Source organism: Pelecanus crispus, chromosome 3 (genome assembly GCF_030463565.1).
Source record: "Pelecanus crispus isolate bPelCri1 chromosome 3, bPelCri1.pri, whole genome shotgun sequence".
In the NCBI taxonomy this organism is placed as follows: domain Eukaryota; kingdom Metazoa; phylum Chordata; class Aves; order Pelecaniformes; family Pelecanidae; genus Pelecanus; species Pelecanus crispus.
Genome location: NC_134645.1, coordinates 105553130 through 105574991, shown reverse-complemented (window position 1 = coordinate 105574991; position 21862 = coordinate 105553130). Strand labels below are relative to the sequence as shown.

The following is a 21862-nucleotide window of genomic DNA, read 5'->3' as shown; positions in this document are numbered from 1 at the left end:
CAGATTCTTCTGTTGTATTGCTTAAGACTTGAAGAAGATACTATGCCTTTTGACATCAAATTTGAAAGACCACAGTCTGATGGGAGCAGAGGGAGAACTTAGTCTGGTGTCCCCTACAAAGTCTGACTTCCCTGTTGATGTCCCTGAGATTGTTCAGATTTTGAAGTCTGCTTGGTTTGAAATATTTTCTAATGGCAGTTTTTTTGTAGTAACAGCTGAGTTCTACTGATTTTTGACTTCAGTTGGAAGAAAGTCATTAGGTGGTTATGTTTCAATACTTTTTTTTTTTCTGTAAGGGGTGTATTGTAGTAATCCCTTCTCTGTGTGATGTATACAGATAAGGTTTGAGGGCAGAGATTATACATCTGTAGCTCTAAAATAAATTTTACGATTATACATGGAGTTTATTTTTCTAATTATATCAGTTGGTCTAAAAAAAGATGTTACCTCCTGCCAACAGTCTTGTATACTGGAAAATGCATGCTACAAATTCATTAGTGAGATTAAATGTGGGGTTTTTTGTTTGTTTTTGTTTGTTTTTTTTCTTTTGGTTTCTCCAAATGGCAAATGCATTTAACTGCAATGAATCCATATTTTGTTGTAGCAGATGTTTTCTGGCCTCTCTTAAAGGCAGAGATAGTCCCTCCCACTGCTGTACTCTAATGGCTATGGCATCAAGTGCTCTTTAACCTTTGTTGTCTCTGCTTAATTGACATAAAAGAGAAAGTAAATCCTTGCCTGCCAGGAAACAGTATGAGGCAACCTGTTCAATGCATCGCTCGGTAGAGCAGCATTTTGATTCAGTGCTGCAGTGTATTGGTTTTTGAGAGTGGATGGTCCCTTGTTCATTTTTGAAAATGGATGGATGGTAACAACCGAGACTAGGACCTGCAACTGGTGCATCGTTGACTGTCGCTCAGAAAATGGCAGGTGCTTTGCAAGTAGGAGCCAGAAGCGTAGCAGGTAGGTGTTGAACGCCAGCTTCAGAGATGCCAAGCTGATAATGCCCATACTAGACTTCACTGGAGTCTGCCGGGAGCTCGTTACACACTTCATGAAGCTGGAGCAGGATCCCGCTTCCTCAGCGTTTCATTGCACAGCTAGTTAGGATATGCTTTTATGGGAAGGTGACTGTTTTCTGTGCTCTTGCTGGTTTTCCTCAGTGCTCCCGCTCATGCTACTGGCGGGAGTCTCTGGGGTGGATTTTAAGATGGTGATGTACAGGATTGCGTCCTAGAAAGAGTTTTTTGCTTCCAAGTTAGTTGGTGCCTTGAGGCTTCAGTGGAAGGCAGGGTGTGTTACATCTCTCTGTGAGCGTAAGCATGGCCATGGTTCTCATCAACTCCCGGCTGGTATGTCCACTGGCTGACTTCGGAGTCGAAGCGATGTCTGAAATCCCACCAGTTGGTTAGCGTAGGGCATCGAGTGTCCTATCCTCTTGGAATCCTTAGCACTGAGTGTCCCCTATGGATGGTCTTTCAAAGATTGACTGTCGATGACTTCTACAAAAGTGGGGTGGGGGAGGAATGAAGAAAAGCTCGCCCTTCCCTCTTCACCTTTGCCCTTCTGACAGACAGGGGGAATGTGTTTGTACGTATGCCGGTGCCAGAGCCTGGTTATTAAACACATCCTCAGGAAGCAGAACACTTGAATTCAGTGCTGCTTCTTCCTTATGTGGTTTAATCCTTGTTCTTGTAGTGTCCTGACCACCAAGCAGCATGCTCGCCTAAAGAAATGTTGGGCTTCCCCTGCTCTCTTGCTGAAGCTGTGCAATGGTGCAGGCAAAAAAAATAACTTCTAGGGGCCAAAAGCGAGTGATTTGGGACCTTGTTGGGGAGCTGGACAGTGTTGTGTCAGCCATGCTGCGAGGCTATTTCACAGATTTGATGCCTTATCTTGTTCACTGCTTTGCTTACCAAACTCAAATTGCAGCTTCTGCTTGTGTTTGCCTGAAGAAAGACCTTTTTCTGAGGTCTTTCTGAGGCGGTATAAAAAGGGTGGGGGAAGGATTGTTTGCAGTTTCCCTTATCTGGTGACTGAAGGAGGACACATAGCTGGTGAGTGGAAGTGAACAAATAAAGTGAAGGCTTCCCCATTGATTTTTGTTTACAATGTAGGAGAGGAAAATGGAGCCTGAAATAAGATTTGAAGCAGAAATGCAATTAGGAGTTAAACTATGTTTAAATTACTGTGGGTTGCTTTTTAATTCTAAAGAGTGGATATCCTTTAGCTGGTCAGTTATAGGTTTGGAAAATGGGTGAAATAAATATAGATGGTGTTTAAGAAACAGGACCTAGTAATGTACCGTGTCTTGGTAATTCCTGTTTGAATATAATACTGTAATTTCCTGAAGAAGCCTTAAAAGCTGAGGCAGCATGCTTATGTTGAAAATCCATATTGGTGTCTAAGGGAAACTTGACATAACAGCAAGGACTCACAAATTTTTAAGCTTGCCAGCAACAGCTCAAGTGCCTGCACCCCCCCCCCACCCCACCCTTTCTATTCTGTGTGAATATAACCCTGAAACTGGAATTAGTTTGCAGTTTTCTTCCTCCTCTGCCTCTTGTTCTAATTTCTGCTGCTCGTGCTGGTCCATCTCAAAAATTAGGCAGTGGATTTCACGAAAATCTCTAATTTTAATTCTCTTTGCTGCTAGTAGTGGTCTCTTTATGGAAACATTTTGCTTAACAGTAAGCATTTAGTTATGCTACTTGTGCCAAACGGGTTTGGAGTTTGACATGCCTCTAGCACTGGAAAGGCTCTAGCAGTGAGATGTTGCTCCTCCCCTTAAACAGTGTTTGCTGCTAGTAAGTCTTCGTGCCCTCCTGTGTTCTTATTTCAATTGCCTACTGTTTTCCTCTATTTCTTCCCCCCCCCATCACATCAGGAAAGATGCTGAAGCATTCAGGCAAGATTGTCGGGCATGAGTGGTTTTTGTTGCAGGAATGAACCACTGAAAGAAAGCCAGTGATGTGTGTTGTTTTGGCCACTTCTGCAGGAGAATATCTTGGGTTTTACCAGTCCTACTAGTTTGGCTTAATTCTGTTAACTTTTATTTCTAGAATCAAGAGTGCCAGTTGTAATGGTATTCTTTTTAAAAAAAAAAAGTATAAAAAATGAGGACTGCGGGATCACACTCTTTGTTTATACTTTTCAGTGAGTCATGCATTTATCACTTTTCTTCTTCCGTTGGCTGACATGGACCCAGTTTTGTCAGAATGAAGTTTTTAAAAAAATACGTAGCTGGGTGGAGGAGAGAGACTGGGTTAGTTTTCCAGTGTGAGAAGGGCTGTATTCAAGATGCGTGTTGTTAGAAAATCCATATAAGAGAAACCTCTATAAAATCTTTGATAGCAGGAAACACTTCAATTGAAGGTTGCGAATTGCCACTACATAGAAAGTTGTAGGTTTCTTTAGTGCTGATGCTGATGGAATTATTTGTCTCATTGAAGCACTATTAATTAGGCTGGCTAAACTAAGCAGCATTAAAAGTGTTGCCAAGATACTCGTAGAGACGTCGGGTCTGCGATCAAAACCTGCTATTACAGCATGCTGGGTGGATGTGCTGCTCTGGCCAACAACCACATTGCACTTTGGTTTGTGTTAGTGCTTTTCAAATAGAACTGTGCCTGATATTTTGAATTAGGAACATGTTCCTGGTTGGCATATATTTAAGAAATTACAGAGAGAGAGAGAGAGAGATGTGTATATATATATTTACATTTGTTGAACTCTATTCAGTAAGCTCTTAATTCTCTTTCTTCCTGTGGTCTTTTTGACAGGTAAAACAAATATGGCAAAAAGGAGGTGCTTGCCTCTTCAGTAGTGCTTTAGAGCACTAATGATGTGCCTTGGATAAAGGAAGAATAGTTACTGAAAAGGGAGTAGAATGCACTAAACATGCAAGAGTGATTGAGTTCTGTAGTTTAAAGATAAAAAACAAACAAGAAGTTCAAAGAAATGCTGTTCACATAACTGCAGTTTCTGATTTTTATCTAGGAAATGGTGTCATTCATTAAAAAATGTTATGCAAACTAGAAATAAAGCTCCCAGTTCATTTTTCTTTTAAGTAGTCAGTTAAAGAAACAGGAATGCCTTTAAATATTGTGTAATTTTGTTTGTTGCACACATGTGCTCTGCACACTTAATAAATATATACAACACTGATGCGTGGTGTGGTGAGGGCCCTCAAACCTTCCTAGGGATGCCCAGCCCTTAACAGCTTTTTGATCACCATTCTGTGTTTTAAACGTGTTCCTTCTGTGTTTTAACCACGTGCCTTCTGTCTTTTCTCACTTGTCATTGCAGAGCATCTCTGGCAAGGACAACTGTTGCTTATGAGAAGATTTTTAGTAGAACATTAACATTTATAACTGTCTTACAGTTTAGCAGCTACACACTGGCTGAGGAACGCTTTGTGGCACGTATTTATTTTGGACAGTGTTAGGACAGATTGGGATCTCTTCTGTGGAGTGTACTCCTGCTGTGTTTTCACAAAAATATCTTTAAGTGCTTTTCTAAACTGATGGATTCTTGATTTAGTCATATTAATAAATATTTAGCAAAAGGTATGCACTTGTTTTAGAAGACAAAAAATGTAAATGGTATGAAAATGCAGTTATGGATCTTGTGAGGAAAAAGAAGGATTAAAAACCCATTTGTGGCTATTTTAATTCTAATATATGTTTTTAGGGAGCTAGAAATGTGGAATTGTAAAGGTATTTTATCTTCCTCTTACAATTTCAACTCTGTTATCAAAGGCTTTTAATATTTGGGGGGGGAAATGAGTGCCATTCTGATGCAAAAAATGCCTTTGAATTTTCACATTCAGGTCTGGTGCATGTTTTGACTGCTGAGTGTTTATAAACTTTTTAAAGCTCTATCCTTTTTATTCCCTGAAAGGAACACATGTTTTTGAGGGAAAACGCATTAACTTCAGTTGCGTTTTATCTTTCTGTGACAAGAAGCAACAATGTATATTGAAAGATTGGTGCTGAGGTTGCAACACCTTGCACGCAAAACCTGATTTATGATCTTGGGTGCAAGACACTCAAACTAAGATTGAAAACCTGTATTGTAGTGCAGATTCATAAGACTCTCCTTTTACCTTGTGTCCTAGTAAGATGCCTGTCTTACTGCTGCTTTTCATGTCAATCTAAGATAGAATTGAATGACATTCAGAACACACTATAGCACCTAAATCAAATAATGAAAAGAAAGGCGCTAATTTCCAAGAAAGGATTGCGGGTGATTAAATGTAAGCAGATATCCCAAACTTACTAGCATCTTTCAGTTACCCTGAGGGGCAAAACCCATGAGGGTACAGGCATGCATGGTGAGATGCATGGGTTCCGGCTGCTGGGCAAAAATGCCCGTGCAGTCTGGGGACACAAAACTCTCTCAAAATTTGAGGAGTCCGGTCAGTTATGGTCAAGACGACTTGTACACAAATCCTCACTACTTGCAGTCGCCCATTCAAAGGCCGGCCGGGAAGAGAGGATAGCTGTGACGACATAAGAGCTCTCCAACTTTCCTAGGGATGCCTACATCTCAATAGGTTTTTAATGACCATTTTGTCTTTTGATTGCCAGCTGCTCCCAGTGCCTGAGGTTGACCTGACTTGCAGCTTGTCCTGTGTCCTTTGATGGTTCTTTTGTCTTGGGGGCTGCCAGACCCTCTGAGCCCATATCTGGGGGTCAGGGAAAGTTAGCATCCTGTCTGTATTGCATGCCCATGTCCTCACCGTAGAGACAGGGCTGGCTTGGGTTCCTTCTCAAGCTGGGAGGACCTGGAATTGTACGTATCCTGCCCAACTTTCATTAGTCCTTCTGAAATTGGGCCGCGGAGCGGAGGGTGTATGATGCTAGAAAGAAAGTCTTCCTGAGGGAGGCTGGCTCTGTAACCTAGTTGGTTATGGCGCTCGCCGGTGAAGAAGACCTTGGCAGCCCATCTCTGTGGGTTTTCTGGATCGTCCTTTAGAAGTGTCTCTCTGCATTAACTTCCTGATGAGCCCTGGTGTGTAATTAGGATGCTTTTAATTACCCTGCTGGGTAACCTCACCCCATTAATGATTTTGAAGCAGGCACTCCGGATTTCACTAGTGTCTGTCTGCTGTGATCTTTAATAGTGAGCTTTACAGATTTTTTAATTTTAAATACGTTTTCATTTTAGGTAAAACACATATTATAGTCTGTTTGCATGTAAAAATTAAACCAAAATGTTCATTCTGATGCAGGTCTGAAAGAGGTCTGCATAACTGATTTTAAGCAATAACTTTAATTAGCTCAAATTTTGAAAGCGGCCTCCAGTTATTGATTCTCATTTATCATGCTTATATGTGAGTTATATGAATATTTTCTGACATGGAATTTTTGCTTTCTTTCAGCCTTTCTTCCAGCTTGTGAAGTTACGGAAACTTGGACTTAGTGATAATGAAATCCAGCGACTGCCTCCAGAAATAGCAAATTTCATGCAGCTGGTGGAACTTGATTTGTCTCGAAATGGTAAGCTCCAATGTTAATTTGTTTGATTCTATACTGTCCTATGACATGGCCTATAAAACTGGGTTAGTAGGGTTTTTCTGTCTCTGAAGTTGCTATCTATGTCCTGCAGAATGCTTTTCTGCATAATTTGTGGATTTGTCTGTGTTTCTGGATGGGGAGGAGGGAAGGAGCAGAGGAGAGCTGGTGGTGGAAATACAGTAATAAAATAACGCTTGACCGTAGTTCTGCCTTTCTGAGAGCCTGCTTTATTTTCTGATTTAAAGAATGCTTTACATCCTATTTTTATATGTGTATCTGTCACAATGTTGATTTCTTTCCCCAAGCTCTCTGAAATGCCTAGAATTTAAGAAGAAATAAAAAAAAAAAAAAGAGGTTGAAGGAAGAAGGCTCCTTTCTGTTCCTCAGAAAAAGGCTGCCTATGGGTTAGAAGTCCAGTTCTTTATCTCTGCTCTTTACCTGTGATTAGCAGAGGCAGAGTGCTGGTATTTCTAGTTGTACTTCTTGAAGAAGAAAAGGATGCTGGGAGAAACTGTCTTTTAAAATGTGTTGATGTGTTGCTGGAAACCACATAGGTTTATCATTTGGTTGTAACGTTTGTTGCTTTTTTTTGTCCTGAGCTGTGATGGAGTGAACACCGCTTTTTTTTTTTGTTGTTGTTGTTTGGTTTTTTTGTTTTTGTTTTGTTTTGTTTTTTTTGTTTGGTGGCCTGGTGAACTTACCAGTTCTGCAAGAAGTTCAGGGGCTGGTGGGTCACCTTTAAGCAGCCTTACAACCCAGTGATCTAGAAACAGCAAATCCATGTTACCAAATTAGAGCAGCTGTCAGCTATTTTTGCTTCCTTATGTGCAGTGGATATGCACAAAATGCTCTCTAAGGTGTGGTGGGTGGGGTGGGAGAGAGGAAGGTTGTGTGTGAGGGATGTAACTGAATATTAAGAGAAGAAATAGTGCAACAGGGAGCCTTTTTTTTTCTTTACGGTTTAACCTCACATTGACCCTTTGTGACTGAAGAATATTCAGTGTCCCATTCACCTTCCTGTAAATATCTGAAATTTGCATCTTTCCTTCATTTGTTTGGTGCTTTTAGTACCATCTTTATCTGATAATATAATTGATGAAGCGTAATGAGTCTATAGGCAGTTGCTGAAAAATTTATGTGAACCATATAATTTTATGCACATTTGCAAAACCTTGTATGAGAAGAAAACTGGAAAGAAATCATCTGAGAGACAGAAGAAACACATTAGTTAGAACATTTTAGAAATACATGAGCATTAATCGATGAAGTATTTTGGCTACTGAGTTTGGCTGAGTTGGGTGCTATCTGTGACAGACCTTATACAAAAGGAAACACTGCTGGCGTAGTAATTCTCTTTGCAAATGAATAACTAGCTGCAAAAGAGCTGGTTGATCAGAGCCATGTGAACTCGTGTCAGCCTGACTTGGAAGTTGGCCTGAGAGCTCAACTGTAACGAGAACAGATGGTGTGAACATTTATGGTTGGGTAGATGCGTGTGTGTCATTAGAAGTTACTGCACAAGGAAGTGTTTTCTCAAATGATGGGTTGGACTACTGCGGGTGGCAGGGAGCAGTTGCTTTCCTATATCCAAGGTTCAGTGTTAATCGCCCGTTTTATTGCATTACTTTCTCTTCTTTGTGGTTCATTGCAGAAGGTGACCGATACTGCTTCCCTCTGCTTAATCATGTCACAGTTATTGCGTGACTTGACTCTTCAAATGAAAAAAGCACCATGCGAGGTGATGCAGGGGGGCCATGGCAGAAGATGACTGATGTTACTTTCCGCTCTTTGGTCATGTTATGGTTGTCTCACAGCACTTTAAATTAAAAGGCAAAACACACACCATCTGGGATGCTGCAGGGCGAATTCTCACATAAGATTTTGGAGATTTACAGTATTTCCGTTTCTTAGTTTTGTATTTTGAACCCACCTTCCAATATGTCAGATTCGGAACCTGCCAAAGGTTTTTCCTGTTCAGTGGTTTGCACTCCATCAGTTTTTGCTTTTTTAACTACCGAAGTACTTTGGAAAAAAAGAAATAGGAACTCTTTGTATTCCTTTCAGGCAGAGAAAAACAGCCCAGCTTTTCAAAACGCAGTATGCTGCATGAATAGGAAAGTGTGATGGTGACATCTGAACTTGGGAAATAAGAGATCATTGTTCTGTGTTTTTTGTTGTTTTAGCTGTCTGGTTTGGTGCACTAATTGCTTTCAGTTCTGGCCATTCTGTTTCCTCAAGAGCTTAAAAACACAAACATAAATTCATTTAATGTTCTGTGTACAGGAGTAGTCCTTCATATTTTAACCTCTCATCACAGGAAGAGCGGGAAAGGGTTTTGAATAAACAAAAGTACTTCCATTTCCCTCATAATAAAATGGTAACATGTCCTCCTTTCTAATACTTCCTAATCCTTTGGTCTGTGTATCATCTCTGAAGCTCCATGAGGTGGTGGGTATATCATATGGCTGGGCTTGGGTGCGCTTCCAGGCTGCAGTGGCCAGCTGTGTTTTCTGCAGCGTTGAGGTGTTGCATTTGGAGGTGGGATCGATCCCCCCAGGTAGGATCCCTCCCGACTCTTTGGAGATAGCTCTGGATGCCTGTGCAATGTAGTGTTATCCACTGTGTAAGTAGCCCCTAGTTCATAGGCACTCAGGAAAAGTGAACAGGGAAACTCTTAAGTGTGGCTTTCTTAAATTCCCAAGTGTTTTAAAATACCTGAGACATGCTAGTATATGTTAAAATGTGCTACATAATTAATCGTTTAAGCAGTTTTTGGTTAATAAGTTAATCTAGAAATGCAAACATCCTTCTAAGTAAAACTCAAAAATCTTCAGCAGATGTAAAATTGATGCTCCTGTGATCTTGGGTGTACGTGAGAGAAGTCTGGGGAGGGTAAGGTGAGAGCCTTAGTGGTGCAGAAGGCGAAGGATTTGGGGAAGGCTAGGAGCCATATAATTTTAAACTTTTCCTGGATTATTTGCATGTTGATGCTATTTCTTGCTCCTCTGCAAGGCCGTGTGTTCATGCAGATTTCCTAGGAAGCATCCCCGCCGTGCTTTTCTGGTCTGGCTGAGGCTGTTATTTGAGCAAAGGTTGAACAGATGAATCGAGGATGGGAATATCAGAGGGCAGGGAAGCTGTGCTAAGAAAACAGCATAGTGATGGTGAACACTTTGAAGGTTATTTGGCAATGCAGTTTATCTCTGCCCCTTGGTCTTAGGTTGTTCGAAAAGCTGATGTACTAGTTCTGAGGCTAAAGAAAACAGACTCCTAGGGTTTCAGCAGTGGATGCCTGAGCTTTTGAGTTGCTGGCAAAGCGTGTCTGAGACTCGGAGTATTCCCTGTAGCATCTTCTGAGACAGATGCTCAACTGCTGTGTGTTTGAAACTATCGCTGGTTCCCTCAGACTCCCCAAGCTGGGGTAAGTCTTTTCCTGGATTCTTGTATCACTGGTGAATTCTGCAAGGACACTGGGTCACTGAAGCGTCCTTGCTTGACGTCCTGGAAGTTTGGGTAGGGCTCCTGTGCTTTGCGTTGAGTTTCAGTGCAAGTCTTTGCTCTACGCAGTAGAGGAGAGATTCTGCTTTAGGCACAGTCAGAAGTGCCTGTGTGCTATTTGTTTTCCCATAGCACTTGGGCACTCTCCAGGACAAGTCTCAAAAGACCCTGTGATTCAGAAAAGAAGTGCAGTCTCCAAAGTAAAAAAGACATGCTCGGATTTCTGCAGTTTTTTTCCTTGCATCTCAGCTGGCACTTCATTAAGCTTCCCTGTCTCCCAAAGTGCGTGCTGCTTGTTTGAGGTCCCTGGGAATTGTAGCAGGCCGCTACCCATGCTGCTCATCCCACAGAGGCTTCCTCCAGTGACTTCCTCCCCCCTTTTTTTTCTGTGCAACTCCTGGAGGCTGAATTCTTAGAGCTTAGGGCCCTGCCATCCCAGATTCATTAAAATGTTAATGGCTTTTCTTGTTCTGTAGCTTCTTCCAGACAGGAGGGGTAATGCATAGTTTCTGTATTTCATTTAATGCATGCTGGTATTTGGGATTATGTATGCTACGTATGTATGCTGTGTTCTTGCAGACGTGGTACATTCCTTTTTAGTATCCCTATTCTCCAAGGAGAGGGTTTTTTGTTTGCCTTTGACAAGTATTAGATCCTCCAGATTCCACTGATATGTTTTTGTCATGACATTGCAAGCTCCTTAAAATGCCCTGAAGGTGTTAATTTAATTGTAGTATTTTTCATTTGAAAGAAATTGCTACCCCTCCCCCCACAACTTCCTCTTAACAGGTGTGGAAGTCTGGATTTTTTTTTAATGTCCTATACCTTTTCCAGCCTTTGACAGATTGTCAGCAGCTTGTTTCATTCAGCTCTTTTAGGATAAGAAAATCACTGTGAGCTTTCACACTGGGCAGTGGCTGCTGGGTGTTAGGCAGTGGGGTGGCCTTCCTACTCTTCCCAGTTTCAGGAGTGCCATTTGACCCATCCCACTGTGCGCCCCCCTTCTTGGGTGAAGACTGACCCCCTTACCTAGATGAGTCTCTTGCATTTCTGTGTGTGCCTACTTGTTGCCGTCTCCCTGTGATAAAAGCCTGGCCGGCTTCTCCCCTGTTACTCTTCTTGCTTCCATTGACCATGCCTGCCAAGGACTTGGTCATGCAAGCCCGTAGCATCAATGTAGTTGCTGTGTGCCAGCAGATTTGCACTAACTCTCTGTAGTGGCTCTCTAGCTGGCAGCAGATAATAGGATTCAATTTGGCTGTTCCTCTGTAGAAGTGCTCTGTAACGTTGCAGTTTGGTCTTCCGTCCAAGCCCCGAGTCTCAAAACAGTGGAAAAGATGCAAGTGTGTGTGCAATTAAATGGATTTTGATAATCTTTGTAGATGGCTTATGCTGGCTCTGTTGCTGATTCCGCTCTGAGCAGAGCTGAGACCTGCTACTTTGTGAACTGAGGAGCGATGGGTTTGCTGTAGCATCTACCGACGAAATCTGTGTGTGGGCAGATCTTATAGAATCTTGTTAAGCTGTATTTGACTCTGCATGGTGCTTGATACCAAAATCTCAACATGGTTCTTTATTCTTATTGGATGTCAAAGTAATACTCTTTATTTAATGTGTACAGTTTCATACCTACTGTAGAGATGGATTCTGGCTACATGATATATTAGTTGCTACCCATTTTCCTGTAGTTTCTGGTTAAACTGAGCTTATGACTGTATTGGTAGTGCAATTGTTCTGGACACAAGTCTTGTGACATCAGGATATTCTCAGTCCAAAATCCTCTCTCAACACCGTTGCCATGTTATGTCAAATAGGCTATCATTTATGTGAAAATAATAACAGACTTCAGAAAAGATAAATATGCTACTTCAGGATTACCCTAACAGTCGAGATGGTTCCTCAGAAGCATCTCAACAGTCACAGCACTGTAGTGGAAGGAGAGAGCTGCTGCTATGCAGGGCTGATGATCCAAGCAGTGATCCAAAGATTTTGGAGGTCAATCTTTGGCAGCTGTAAGGCCAGCATCCCAAATGCTCTATGAACCTTATTTTTACCTTTTCCTTGCTTCCAAAATGGATTATAGTTGCAGATTTAGAAACTTCTATTTTGTTTTGTCTTCAGTTATCAGGGCACTTTTAGAAATCAACAGCAATGGTATTTAACTGTTCTGCTTTCAGTTGCAGGTGGTTTGATATTACTACTATTTATTTGAAGTGTTTATTCTTTTTAGCTGCTTTACAACCTAATTAAAAGTCTCTTCAGAGATCTTAGTCATCCTCAGGACACTGCATTCTTTGTGTATTGCATGATAGATTGTGCTGGTTTTGGCTGGGATAGAGTTAATTTTCTTCATAGTAGCTGGTATGGGGCTGTGTTTTGGATTTGTGCTGGGAACAGTGTTGATAATACAGAGATGTTTTAGTTAATGCTAAGCAGCGCTTGCACAGAGCCAAGGCGTTTTCTGCTTCTCACACCACCCCACCAGCGAGTAGGCTGGGGGTGCACAAGGAGTAGGTAGGGGACACAGCTGGGACAGCTGACCCCAACTGACCAAAGGGATATTCCATACCATATGACATCATGCTCAGTATATAAAGCTGGGGGAAGAAGAAGGAAGGGGGGAACGTTCGGAGTGATGGCGTTTGTCTTCCCAAGTAACCATTACACGTTGATGGAGCCCTGCTTTCCTGGAGATGGCTGAACACCTGTCTGCCAATGGGAAGTAGTGAATGAATTCCTTGTTTTGCTCTGCTTGCGCGTGTGGCTTTTGCTTTATCTATTAAACTGTCTTTATCTCAACCCACGAGTTTTCTCACTTTTACTCTTCCAATTCTCTCCCCCATCCCACTGGGGGGAGTGAGCGAGTGGATGGGCAGTGCTTAGTTGCTGGTCGGGGTTAAACCAGGACATAGGTACACTTTATTTAACAAGTAATTTAGAGCTTCCTTAGAAGACCAGGTGAGCACGCGGCAGCTGACCTGCAGAACATCAGTCTGTGCCACCGCAGAGCAGCATGCACTCTTTGCTTTGCTCTCTGGGGCTTCAGCTCGCTTCTTTGTATCAGTGCATGCACACCAATGCTTCCCCTTTTTAATTCAGCTGTCTGCTCTCAAAGACATAACTCATCATTTGTACTGTAGGATTACCTCCCTTCTGGCCACAAAGTGGGTAAGTGTCCCCCTTTTCTGCTTCCCCACCAAAAGCAGGTTGACGAGCATTTTCAAACTAGAAATACTGACAGAGGAAAGGCTCAAGTGCTTATTTCAATTCACCTCGGCTGGTGACCCAGCTATTTTACAGTGAGGACATAAGCTAATTAGGCAGAAGCACTGTAAGTCTTCTGATCCTGTCCTGCAACCCCACATGGGCTCCGCTCTCTCATCGAACAGCTGCTGCCTTTTACCCTGTGCTTTCACCTCAGATCTGGCTGTCCACCTCTGCTGCTCTTCCACAGTGTCTGAGCAGAGACCTCCTCCATGAAATCCTCTTCTTCTCTGCCTGCCACCAGCTGCCCTGACACAAATGTGCTGGTACAGGTCTGGTAGTAAATAGTAAAACCCAGAATGCTGAGAAATAAATGTGAATTGATGCTTTCTTGCTCAGTGGACAAGAAAAAGAAAAAAAAAGGCAGCAAGCTGTGCTGTGAGGCAGTATGCTTGGCAAATGCATCTTTTTGTTAAAATACACAACTGCTGGATGTTGTTTGTTTGTCTTCAGAACTGCTCTGTGTCCAGGTGAGCACTTATGGACAAACAAGAATTACTCTCCTGCTCCTGCATGGACACGTCTTACCTGGTACAAAAAAGCATCTTGTGAATGCACTCACTGCGACTGTCGTTGTGAACACGTGAAAGCCATGGGACATCCCACCAGAGACTGTTGTGGTTTGGTATGGTGGTAGAGCACTACTGCAGATGATCTTAAGCTTTAGCCTGGGTCAGGCCAGTGACTGGTTTTTGTTTTTGTGTGGTGGGGTTTGGGTTTTTTTGTGCTGATGAAAGCAGAGCTCCCTTGTTGCAGACTTGGAGGTTTACAGAATTTTTCACTCTCTTAAATGGTTGCTTGCTAGCAGTTGTGTTGGATGGTTGGGGGTTTTTTTGTTTGTTTTTTGACATCTAGTGACATATATTTCCTTTGTATTATCTCCCATCCCTCCCTTAAGGTTAGTTCAAAACCTGTGCTTAAAAAAACTTATCATCTTCATGTCTTACACATGAAGCTTAGGGATCGATGTACAAAGCAGAGTACTGGGGAAGAAGGAAACACGTACTGAAAATTGCTTTTAAATTTTCTGGAGCACTGCAGAATCCCACAGACATGTAGAAATTCTTGCTCACTTTTGAAGAAGTGATGTAAAAGTTGGAATTTGTGAATCAGTGTCACTAAAATGAATTTGATCTGGGTAAGTTGTAGGAGAAGGCGAGCTTTATATGCAGCAGCAGAAGTAAGGTGAGAGAGAAAAGACTGGACCTCGTCACTGAGCAAGGCTCCTCAGGGAGGGGAAGAAAGAAGCAGCAAGTGCCAACTGTGATTGGGAAAGAGAAGATAAGTGAAATCTCATGATGGAATAATCTAATTAGAGAAGTTTAGAAGGTGTTATTTTTAAATGGATTACAGAAAAGTGGATTTTTCCATCGTGGTATATTCTGCCAGATTTAACTCTTTTTTTTTCTAAGGAAACATTGCTATGTACTTGCGTTCGCATCTAGCAACAGTGTCTGGCTTCATCTGAATTCAAGAGATGGCTGTGGATTTTGAAGATGGTTTTTTTGTTTGGGTTTTTGGGGGGTGGTTTTATTTGGTTTTTGGGTATTTTAGTGAGGGTGGGTTTTGGGTGGGGTTTTTTGGGGGTGGTTTTTTTTTTTTAAAACAGCAGGACAAATTGGAGACAGAAACCTTTGGCCTGCTGAAGTATCAGGTAAAGCATTAAACATCAGACAATCCATATGGGAGTTAGTTTTTGTATCCACAGAGTTTCTTGGGTTTTGGTTTCTTTTTTGTTGAGAAGGTTAGATGCCATGACTATGAAGTTACAGATTTATTGGATTCATTCTTCAGTAACTTTGTTAAAACACTTCATACACTTTCTGTCATCCACAGCTTCATAGGTAGGATACTAGGTTTTACTTTTTTTTTTCCCCCCTTGCTTCTCAGACTAAAAGTATTTAATTCCTGCTAGCCTCAAGGTCCAAGATGGAAATCCTTATAAAAATGTCTCCTAGCCTTAACTCTTCATTGGCATGTATCAGTAAAAAGGTAGAAGACCTAAATTCCTTGCCAAACTCCAGCTCTTCCACTTAATTCACCTGGAACTATTGTTCCCTTGTGATCTGATCTTTAAGCTTCTCCCTGCCTTCTTTTTCCTTCTGTTTCCAATTTACAGCTCCTGGTCCTCTGTTACTGCTTCTTCCTGCAGCTGAGAAGGACAGTCTGTTGATTTACCACATGCCATCCTGTTAAAAAAACAGCTTGGTTTTATGTCCCCACAGTTTTCTTTCAAGTAAATTGAAATAATATCTATGTATCCATGAAATGCAGTTTTGTGAAGATTTTTTCCCCTGCTCCTTTCCTCCCTTGGAAAAGGGGTGTATCCAGAAGCAATGAGGAGGAGGAATGAGATGTGTACCTCACTTCAGTTTCTCATTAATTATACAGTAAGGGATTTAGTTGAGAAAACCCAACCTGAACCTGTTTGTGAATTTTCCTCAAAGTTGTAAAGACAGGTCTTAAAAGAGCCATATCTCTTGTATTGTGTATATCCTCAGCCTCAGAGCTTGAAGAGGAAAATGTTACAACCTGTACAAAAGCCACTTAATCTCAACAAACTTTGCAAGAACCGTGTGACTCCTGTCACATTGTGCTCCAGAAATTGTAACATTTACCTAAAGAGGTTGATGACTGCAGCCTTCAGGGCCAGTAGCAAAACCTTCCAGTTTCTAGAAAAAAAAGCCTGTCAGATCATTGCGTATGTCATGATTTTAATGTGGAAATGGAGGGAGAGGATGCGTGACCTTCCTCCATCCCTTCCCTCTGCAGAGACAGAACCTCTGGGAGCTGCCCTTGGCTGCTCTGGGGGAGGGTAGAGAGATGTGGTGGCGGCGGCGTCCACAAAACAACAGCCTACTCAGCTGGGCTTTGCAACTGAAGAGCCCTTCATAAAGACAAACAAATATTTGCACCACAAATTCCTTCTTGCAAGGTATTTGGCTAAGTGGGCAGTTTCCTCCTCCCATGTTGGGAAGGTGGAGGAGGTGGAGAGCAGGGTGGGAGAGCTTTCCCAAGGGCAGGCGTCTCGGAGACCCCTCTGCAGTGGGAGGCACAGAGGGACCTCCGTGGAAGTGGGAAGAGAACCTCTAGGCTCCTAAATCACTCGAGCGCTGCAGTGCTTAATGCTTTATTGGACCTTTTGTGTGTGTATGTGTGATATACCTTAGTAGATACTGTATATTACGTATGTGAGAAGAGGCAGGGGGAAAATTCTTCTGTGTCTTGAATTGGATGGATGAGATCTGGTTCGCCTCTGGTTATCTCTCTCCTGAGGGATAATGCTGCATGAATTCACAGCCTTTGAGTCTGGAATGGGCTTCCTGGGTATACATTTGGTATAAACTAATCGACTGCCTAATACATTAAATAATTACTAATGACTAAGTGGTTAAGGTGTTTTGCCAGTGTTGTACGTACCTGGTGGTGGGCCTTCTGCTATGACTGTCTACATCAGGACTCTTCAGTTGACTTTTGCTGGGGTGTATGGGGTGTACCACCTCCAGCCCTCCTGAAGCACAGTGCTCTGTGTTGCCTTCTTAGCTGGAAAATAAACCAGAGTCCAGTAGTTGCTCCCTGAAAGACTCTCGAACACTGTAAACTCTCCCTCAGGAGCATGGCACATGTGAGACTTCAGCTAGGTTCTTGTAAAAATACTTTTTACTTTGAGCTCGAGTCCACTGTTTGAGTAGCTCTGGTCTGGTAGCCCTGTCACAGCCTAGGACCTTGCCGGCCATTGCTGTCTTGATACTGATTAGGTTTTTGGAAATTATGTTCACTGTTGCAGAATGTGTAAAGGATGCTGGCTGTGTAGCCTTTGGGTAGACAAAAAAATATTGTCAGTTCTTGAAATTTGATATGCAGTGCTGTAAAAATGTGCCATACAAAAGGCTTTATCAGTTTAAAATGAAGTCTGTCTTCTCCCCAAGCCTCCCAGCCATCAGAAGGAGGAAGGTGGGGGAATGGGGTTTCAGAGATGTCACTGTTGTAAAAATCTTAAACAAAACATAGATTAGCACCAAACAAAAGGGTTTTTAGAAGTAATTTTCTCATTCAGACAGTACAGCATTCCCTAGTGTCAAACATATATCTTAAGTCACTTGTACAGGACTTGCTAGATCGTTAGTGAATTCTTGTGCAAACTAGAACGATAAACATCTGAAGAGGTTATTTTGATTGGGGGAGAGCAGAATATGCCCTCTTGTGTACATGACTGCCGAGCTTGATTTTCATCCACTTCTGCTGGCATGACTTCTTTTTGCTGCCAGTTTATTTGTATTGTCACGTCACAGGGCTTATGCTTGGTTTATGGCTTTATTATTAGCAATGCTGCACAATCTGTATGCCAGAACATCTGGGGCATCGTGTAAACGTAGAGCATTCGTCAGTGTGCAGCATTAGAAGAATCCTAGATATCTAAGTAGGATTTGAGCTGGTTATCCAGCAGTGGCAAGAAAAGCATTCAACCTTCCTGCTGCTGCTATTGGCAGAGATGTACGTGTTATGTCTGTAACGAAACGGAGTAGTCAACAGTAATGGTGAAAGCTGCTTAATCCATCAAGAGACAGAAGGTCATTTTTATATACTTTAATATCCTCTGTTGCATTTCAGTTGATTATGTCAACGCTTCTATGCGGACCATCATCTTCTCTGCTATAATAATCACTCTAGGTTTTTTTTGTCACATACTACAATACTCCTTGCCTTTTCTCTTCTGAGTTCATTTATTCAATGCAATGTTACAGTAGTCTTCACATGTAGTGATAAAGTATCTGCTTATAACTTGGTTGCATTTTGCCTGAGAAATCTTTTTAAGATGCCTTGCAATTAAAACGAGTTATATTTCAACCTTATTGAACTTACTAAATGTGTAGTTCAAAGAGATGCACTGAATTTTTGTCTGTCCCTTGTCCACTTAGGTGGAGGAGAAAAATGAATCAGATACAGAAAAAGTATCAATGCGGGGAGGAAAATGCACGTTACATGCAAATAAAAGCTTAATGTAGAAATGGAATTTCCCTTCTTTTCCCTGTGCCTGTTACCATTTCTTATTGAAGATTTTTGCTCATGTGATGACTTCATAGTCTGGAATATCTAGGCTAGGAAAGCGCATTTCATTTTCAGAACAGATTTTGTAATTTGCAAATGTGTCCAAACTATAAGCAGTGCCTGTACTGTCTTATTTCAAGTAGTATCTTATATTGGAGTAATTTTTACTTAGCTCAGATACTTGTTGACTTTTACAGGTGATACCCAAGACTTGTAACAGAAAAAGCTTATCAAAATAGTTCTGCTGAGAAGGCATATTTTCTGGTTTTTGTAGTCCATCATACAGAAGTAGAAGAGAAATTATTTGCAATATGGCAATGAAACTACACATTGGTGGAGGAAATCAGTAGCATGATTAGTTTCAGAAAGTTTGTCATTGAGGATTTAAGTTTATCTTCTGCTTTATGTTATATTTTTCTGTGTGTAGATATCTTTTTTTTTTTATTATTTATTTTTATTTTTTTCCAAACAAATTAGGATAGCTACTTCTACTTGAACTTTGATTTTTGTGGGGCTTTTTGTTTTGTTTTTTGTCTGGGAGAATGATTCACACACAGAGAAAGTGTGTATCTGTATATGAAAGGGATGCGTGTGTGTACATATATTCATGTATAAAAGTTGTGGACACTGGCTTGGTTGCAAAGAAAGGAGTTATTCTGAGCCCTCAGAAGCTTTGAAAGAGTGATGTCCGTTTCAGGACTTTTCCAGCTAGTTATCCAGGGAAGGATGGTATGAAGACTAGATGGTGGATGACACACGTCTTTACTTGCTGCTGGTTAGCAGAGCTATCAGTGTTTGTCATTGCTGTAATGCAAGGTAGTAGTAAAAACATCTATTGAGTGCACGTAGGCCCTGTGTCTTCAATAATCCTGTAGTACAAATTCAGTCTTCTACGGGCAGCGCTCAATCATGGAGGACTGGAATGGGTAAAACCATCAGCTTTGCTGTCTGTAAATGCAGTTTTGATTTTCTTTTGATTTTATGTATATTTCTGTGTGGGGAAAGGGAAGGTTTCAATTTCTGTGTACTGTTTGTATTTCTTAGAACACCCTTTGAAAAGTGAATGCTTCTACATGAATATTTAATTTAAAAAAACAAGAAGAAAAAAAAAATAGTAGTAGTTTATTTGCCATCTGTTTTGCAAGACAGAGCAATGTCCCTGCAATGACGTCAGTGCTTTTACTTTCTGGAGTGTTAGTGACAGGCAAATGCTTTTAAGTACTTAGAGTGTTATGAGAATTTATCACTTTAAGGTCATCATTTAATAATTTTTTTTTTTTTTTTTTTTAGTTACTCAAATGCCACTATTCAGACCTGTTTGTCCCTGCCATATGAGAGGAGTGGAGTGTGAGGTTTTGACTCCAGCAGGGACACTTACGAATGTGACACTTTGAAATAGGCTGGTTGTTCAAGTGTCCCCAATTTGAAAGAGGGAGCCCTGTGGCTCCTGCAGTAGCTTCATGGCTACTTCTGAGGTTCTTTGTGGAAACTCTGCTTGTTGACTGTGTCACTGGTGTGTGTTTTGCTGGATTTGGGCTTGTGAATGACGTGAAACCCATGAAGAGGTTTGAAGAGCCTGACCATAAGGCTTGGATGCTCTCTGGCCTGATGCCTCCTGCGCAGGGTCCCAAATCGTGGCCCCTGCACTTCTCTGGCCTTTGCACCAGGCTGATGTCAAGGAGTAATGGTTTTAAACTAAAGGAGGATAGATTTAGACTGGATATAAGGAATAAATTTTTTACAATGAGGGTGGTGAAGCACTGGAACAGGTTGCCCAGAGAGGTGGTGGAGGCCCCATCCCTGGAAACATTCAGGGTCAGGTTGGCTGGGGCTCTGAGCAACCTGATCTGGTTAAAGCTGTCCCTGCTCACTGCAGGGGGTTGGGCTAGATGGCCTCTAAAGGTCCCTTCCAACCCAAAGCATTCTATGATTCTATGAAGTCCTGCCACATGGTCTGGCCTTTCTGTAAGGCAGGCTGCCACAGGGGAGCGAGCTGTCTTAATCCTCACTTGGGGGCTCGGTGTGACCAGTCCCTTCCAACCTCAAAGGCCTCACCTAATGTTTCGCTCTGAATTTATCTCATTGCTGTTGGCTTTCCAGGAAAGATCAACTGTTTCCCCTCAAATACCAAAGCTGTTATGAAGGAGTGGGTGGGTAAGAACATATAAAACATCTCTGATGAGACTTGGTCTCTAAAGTCACCTATTCCATTTTATGGGATAGCTACTGCTGTTGACGGGCCTTAGGGTTTGTGTAGATTTAAAAGTAGTTTATTCTCCTTCACCAGGTGTACTGAGGGAACTATTTGTGCTGCACACCCCACTCCAAGTGAACCTTGCCCTAGGTGGCTTGCTTTGGCGTTGTGGAAGCACAGCTTGGTTCTTTGATGCCTCACACTGTGGGTATTCACCCCTCTCATTCATTACTTTGATATTTAGTAACAGTGAGTATATTTTCTGAATATGCAGTGTATTTCTGGGGTTAGTGATTAGACCACTCCAGAGTTACTTGTAATCATTAGGAACCATTTCTCCATCTGCCCTGGATATTTTTGAAGCTGAGCCTGGGGAGTGTGCTGGGAGCACTGGGGTTCATGAGGCAAGAGTGATTCGCCTCCATTCCAGGAGGAAGCACCTCTTGGGACAGAGTGAAATCCAGCCCTTCCCACTCATGTAGGAAACAGAAGGTTCCCAGGAGATGCTCCTCTATGGCCCTTTCGTTGATCGTTCACAACTGGTGACCTGTGGGTTCGGAAGATGTTCTTGCTGGCTCTGGGTTCAGTTCTGAGTTGGGAATCATTCAAAATAGATGCATTTGCTCAGATTCCCTGGCAAGAGATGAACCTCATGAGCAGGTGCTCTCCTCCCCTCCTTCCTCTTCCTCTCTTTCCTCCTCCCCTTCTCCCTCCATTGCACCACTTCTGGGGAGAAGAGCTGAATGAAATACATAGGTAGTCAATTCCGAGTTACTCAGGTAGGAAGAGACTTAATATCCAAGCATTTTTCAACATACTTAGATCACTGATGGTTGCTGAGGTCAGTGGTGCTGCTTGTATGAGGAAAATCTATGAAGACATTTCCTGAAGTATTATTTGTGATGAGAACAGCAGGAAGAGGAGAGGGAGTAGATGTAATGCTCTGTAGAAAAAAATGGAAATAGGAAAAAACTTGGAAACAGAAGTCAGATTTGTAGTTTAAGATTTGCCTTTTCTTCTTTTTGAATTCTTTTCAAGATGAGTCATAAAAATCTAAATTGTTAAACAAGGAAACCAAATATGTATGTTTCATTTTTGCTGGATCTCACTGACAGTAAACAAGGACTTACACAGAGGACCCACAGCCTATTTGTGGAAATACAGCTTGATGAAAGAGGCCCAGAAGACAATTTTATTTTTAACTTCAGTAGGTAAACGTGTTATGTTGAAGATACTTGAAAAAAATATCTGTTTTCACATACAGATATCTCTGATTACTTTCTGGCAATCTGAAATAGTGTACTAGCACTTACTTGGGACATATATTTGAATAATA

At 41.8% G+C, this 21862-nt stretch overlaps 1 protein-coding gene across 1 annotated transcript in view; it reads left to right on the top strand.

Annotated features, from left to right (window-relative positions):
- LRRC1 (leucine rich repeat containing 1) overlaps nucleotides 1-21862 on the top strand; it is a 74666-nt gene that overhangs the window by 8479 nt on the left and 44325 nt on the right. The window contains exon 2 of the mRNA XM_075707850.1: nucleotides 6386-6503. Within this exon, the coding sequence (XP_075563965.1) occupies nucleotides 6386-6503 (118 nt within the window). The remainder of the gene's footprint in view (nucleotides 1-6385; nucleotides 6504-21862) is intronic.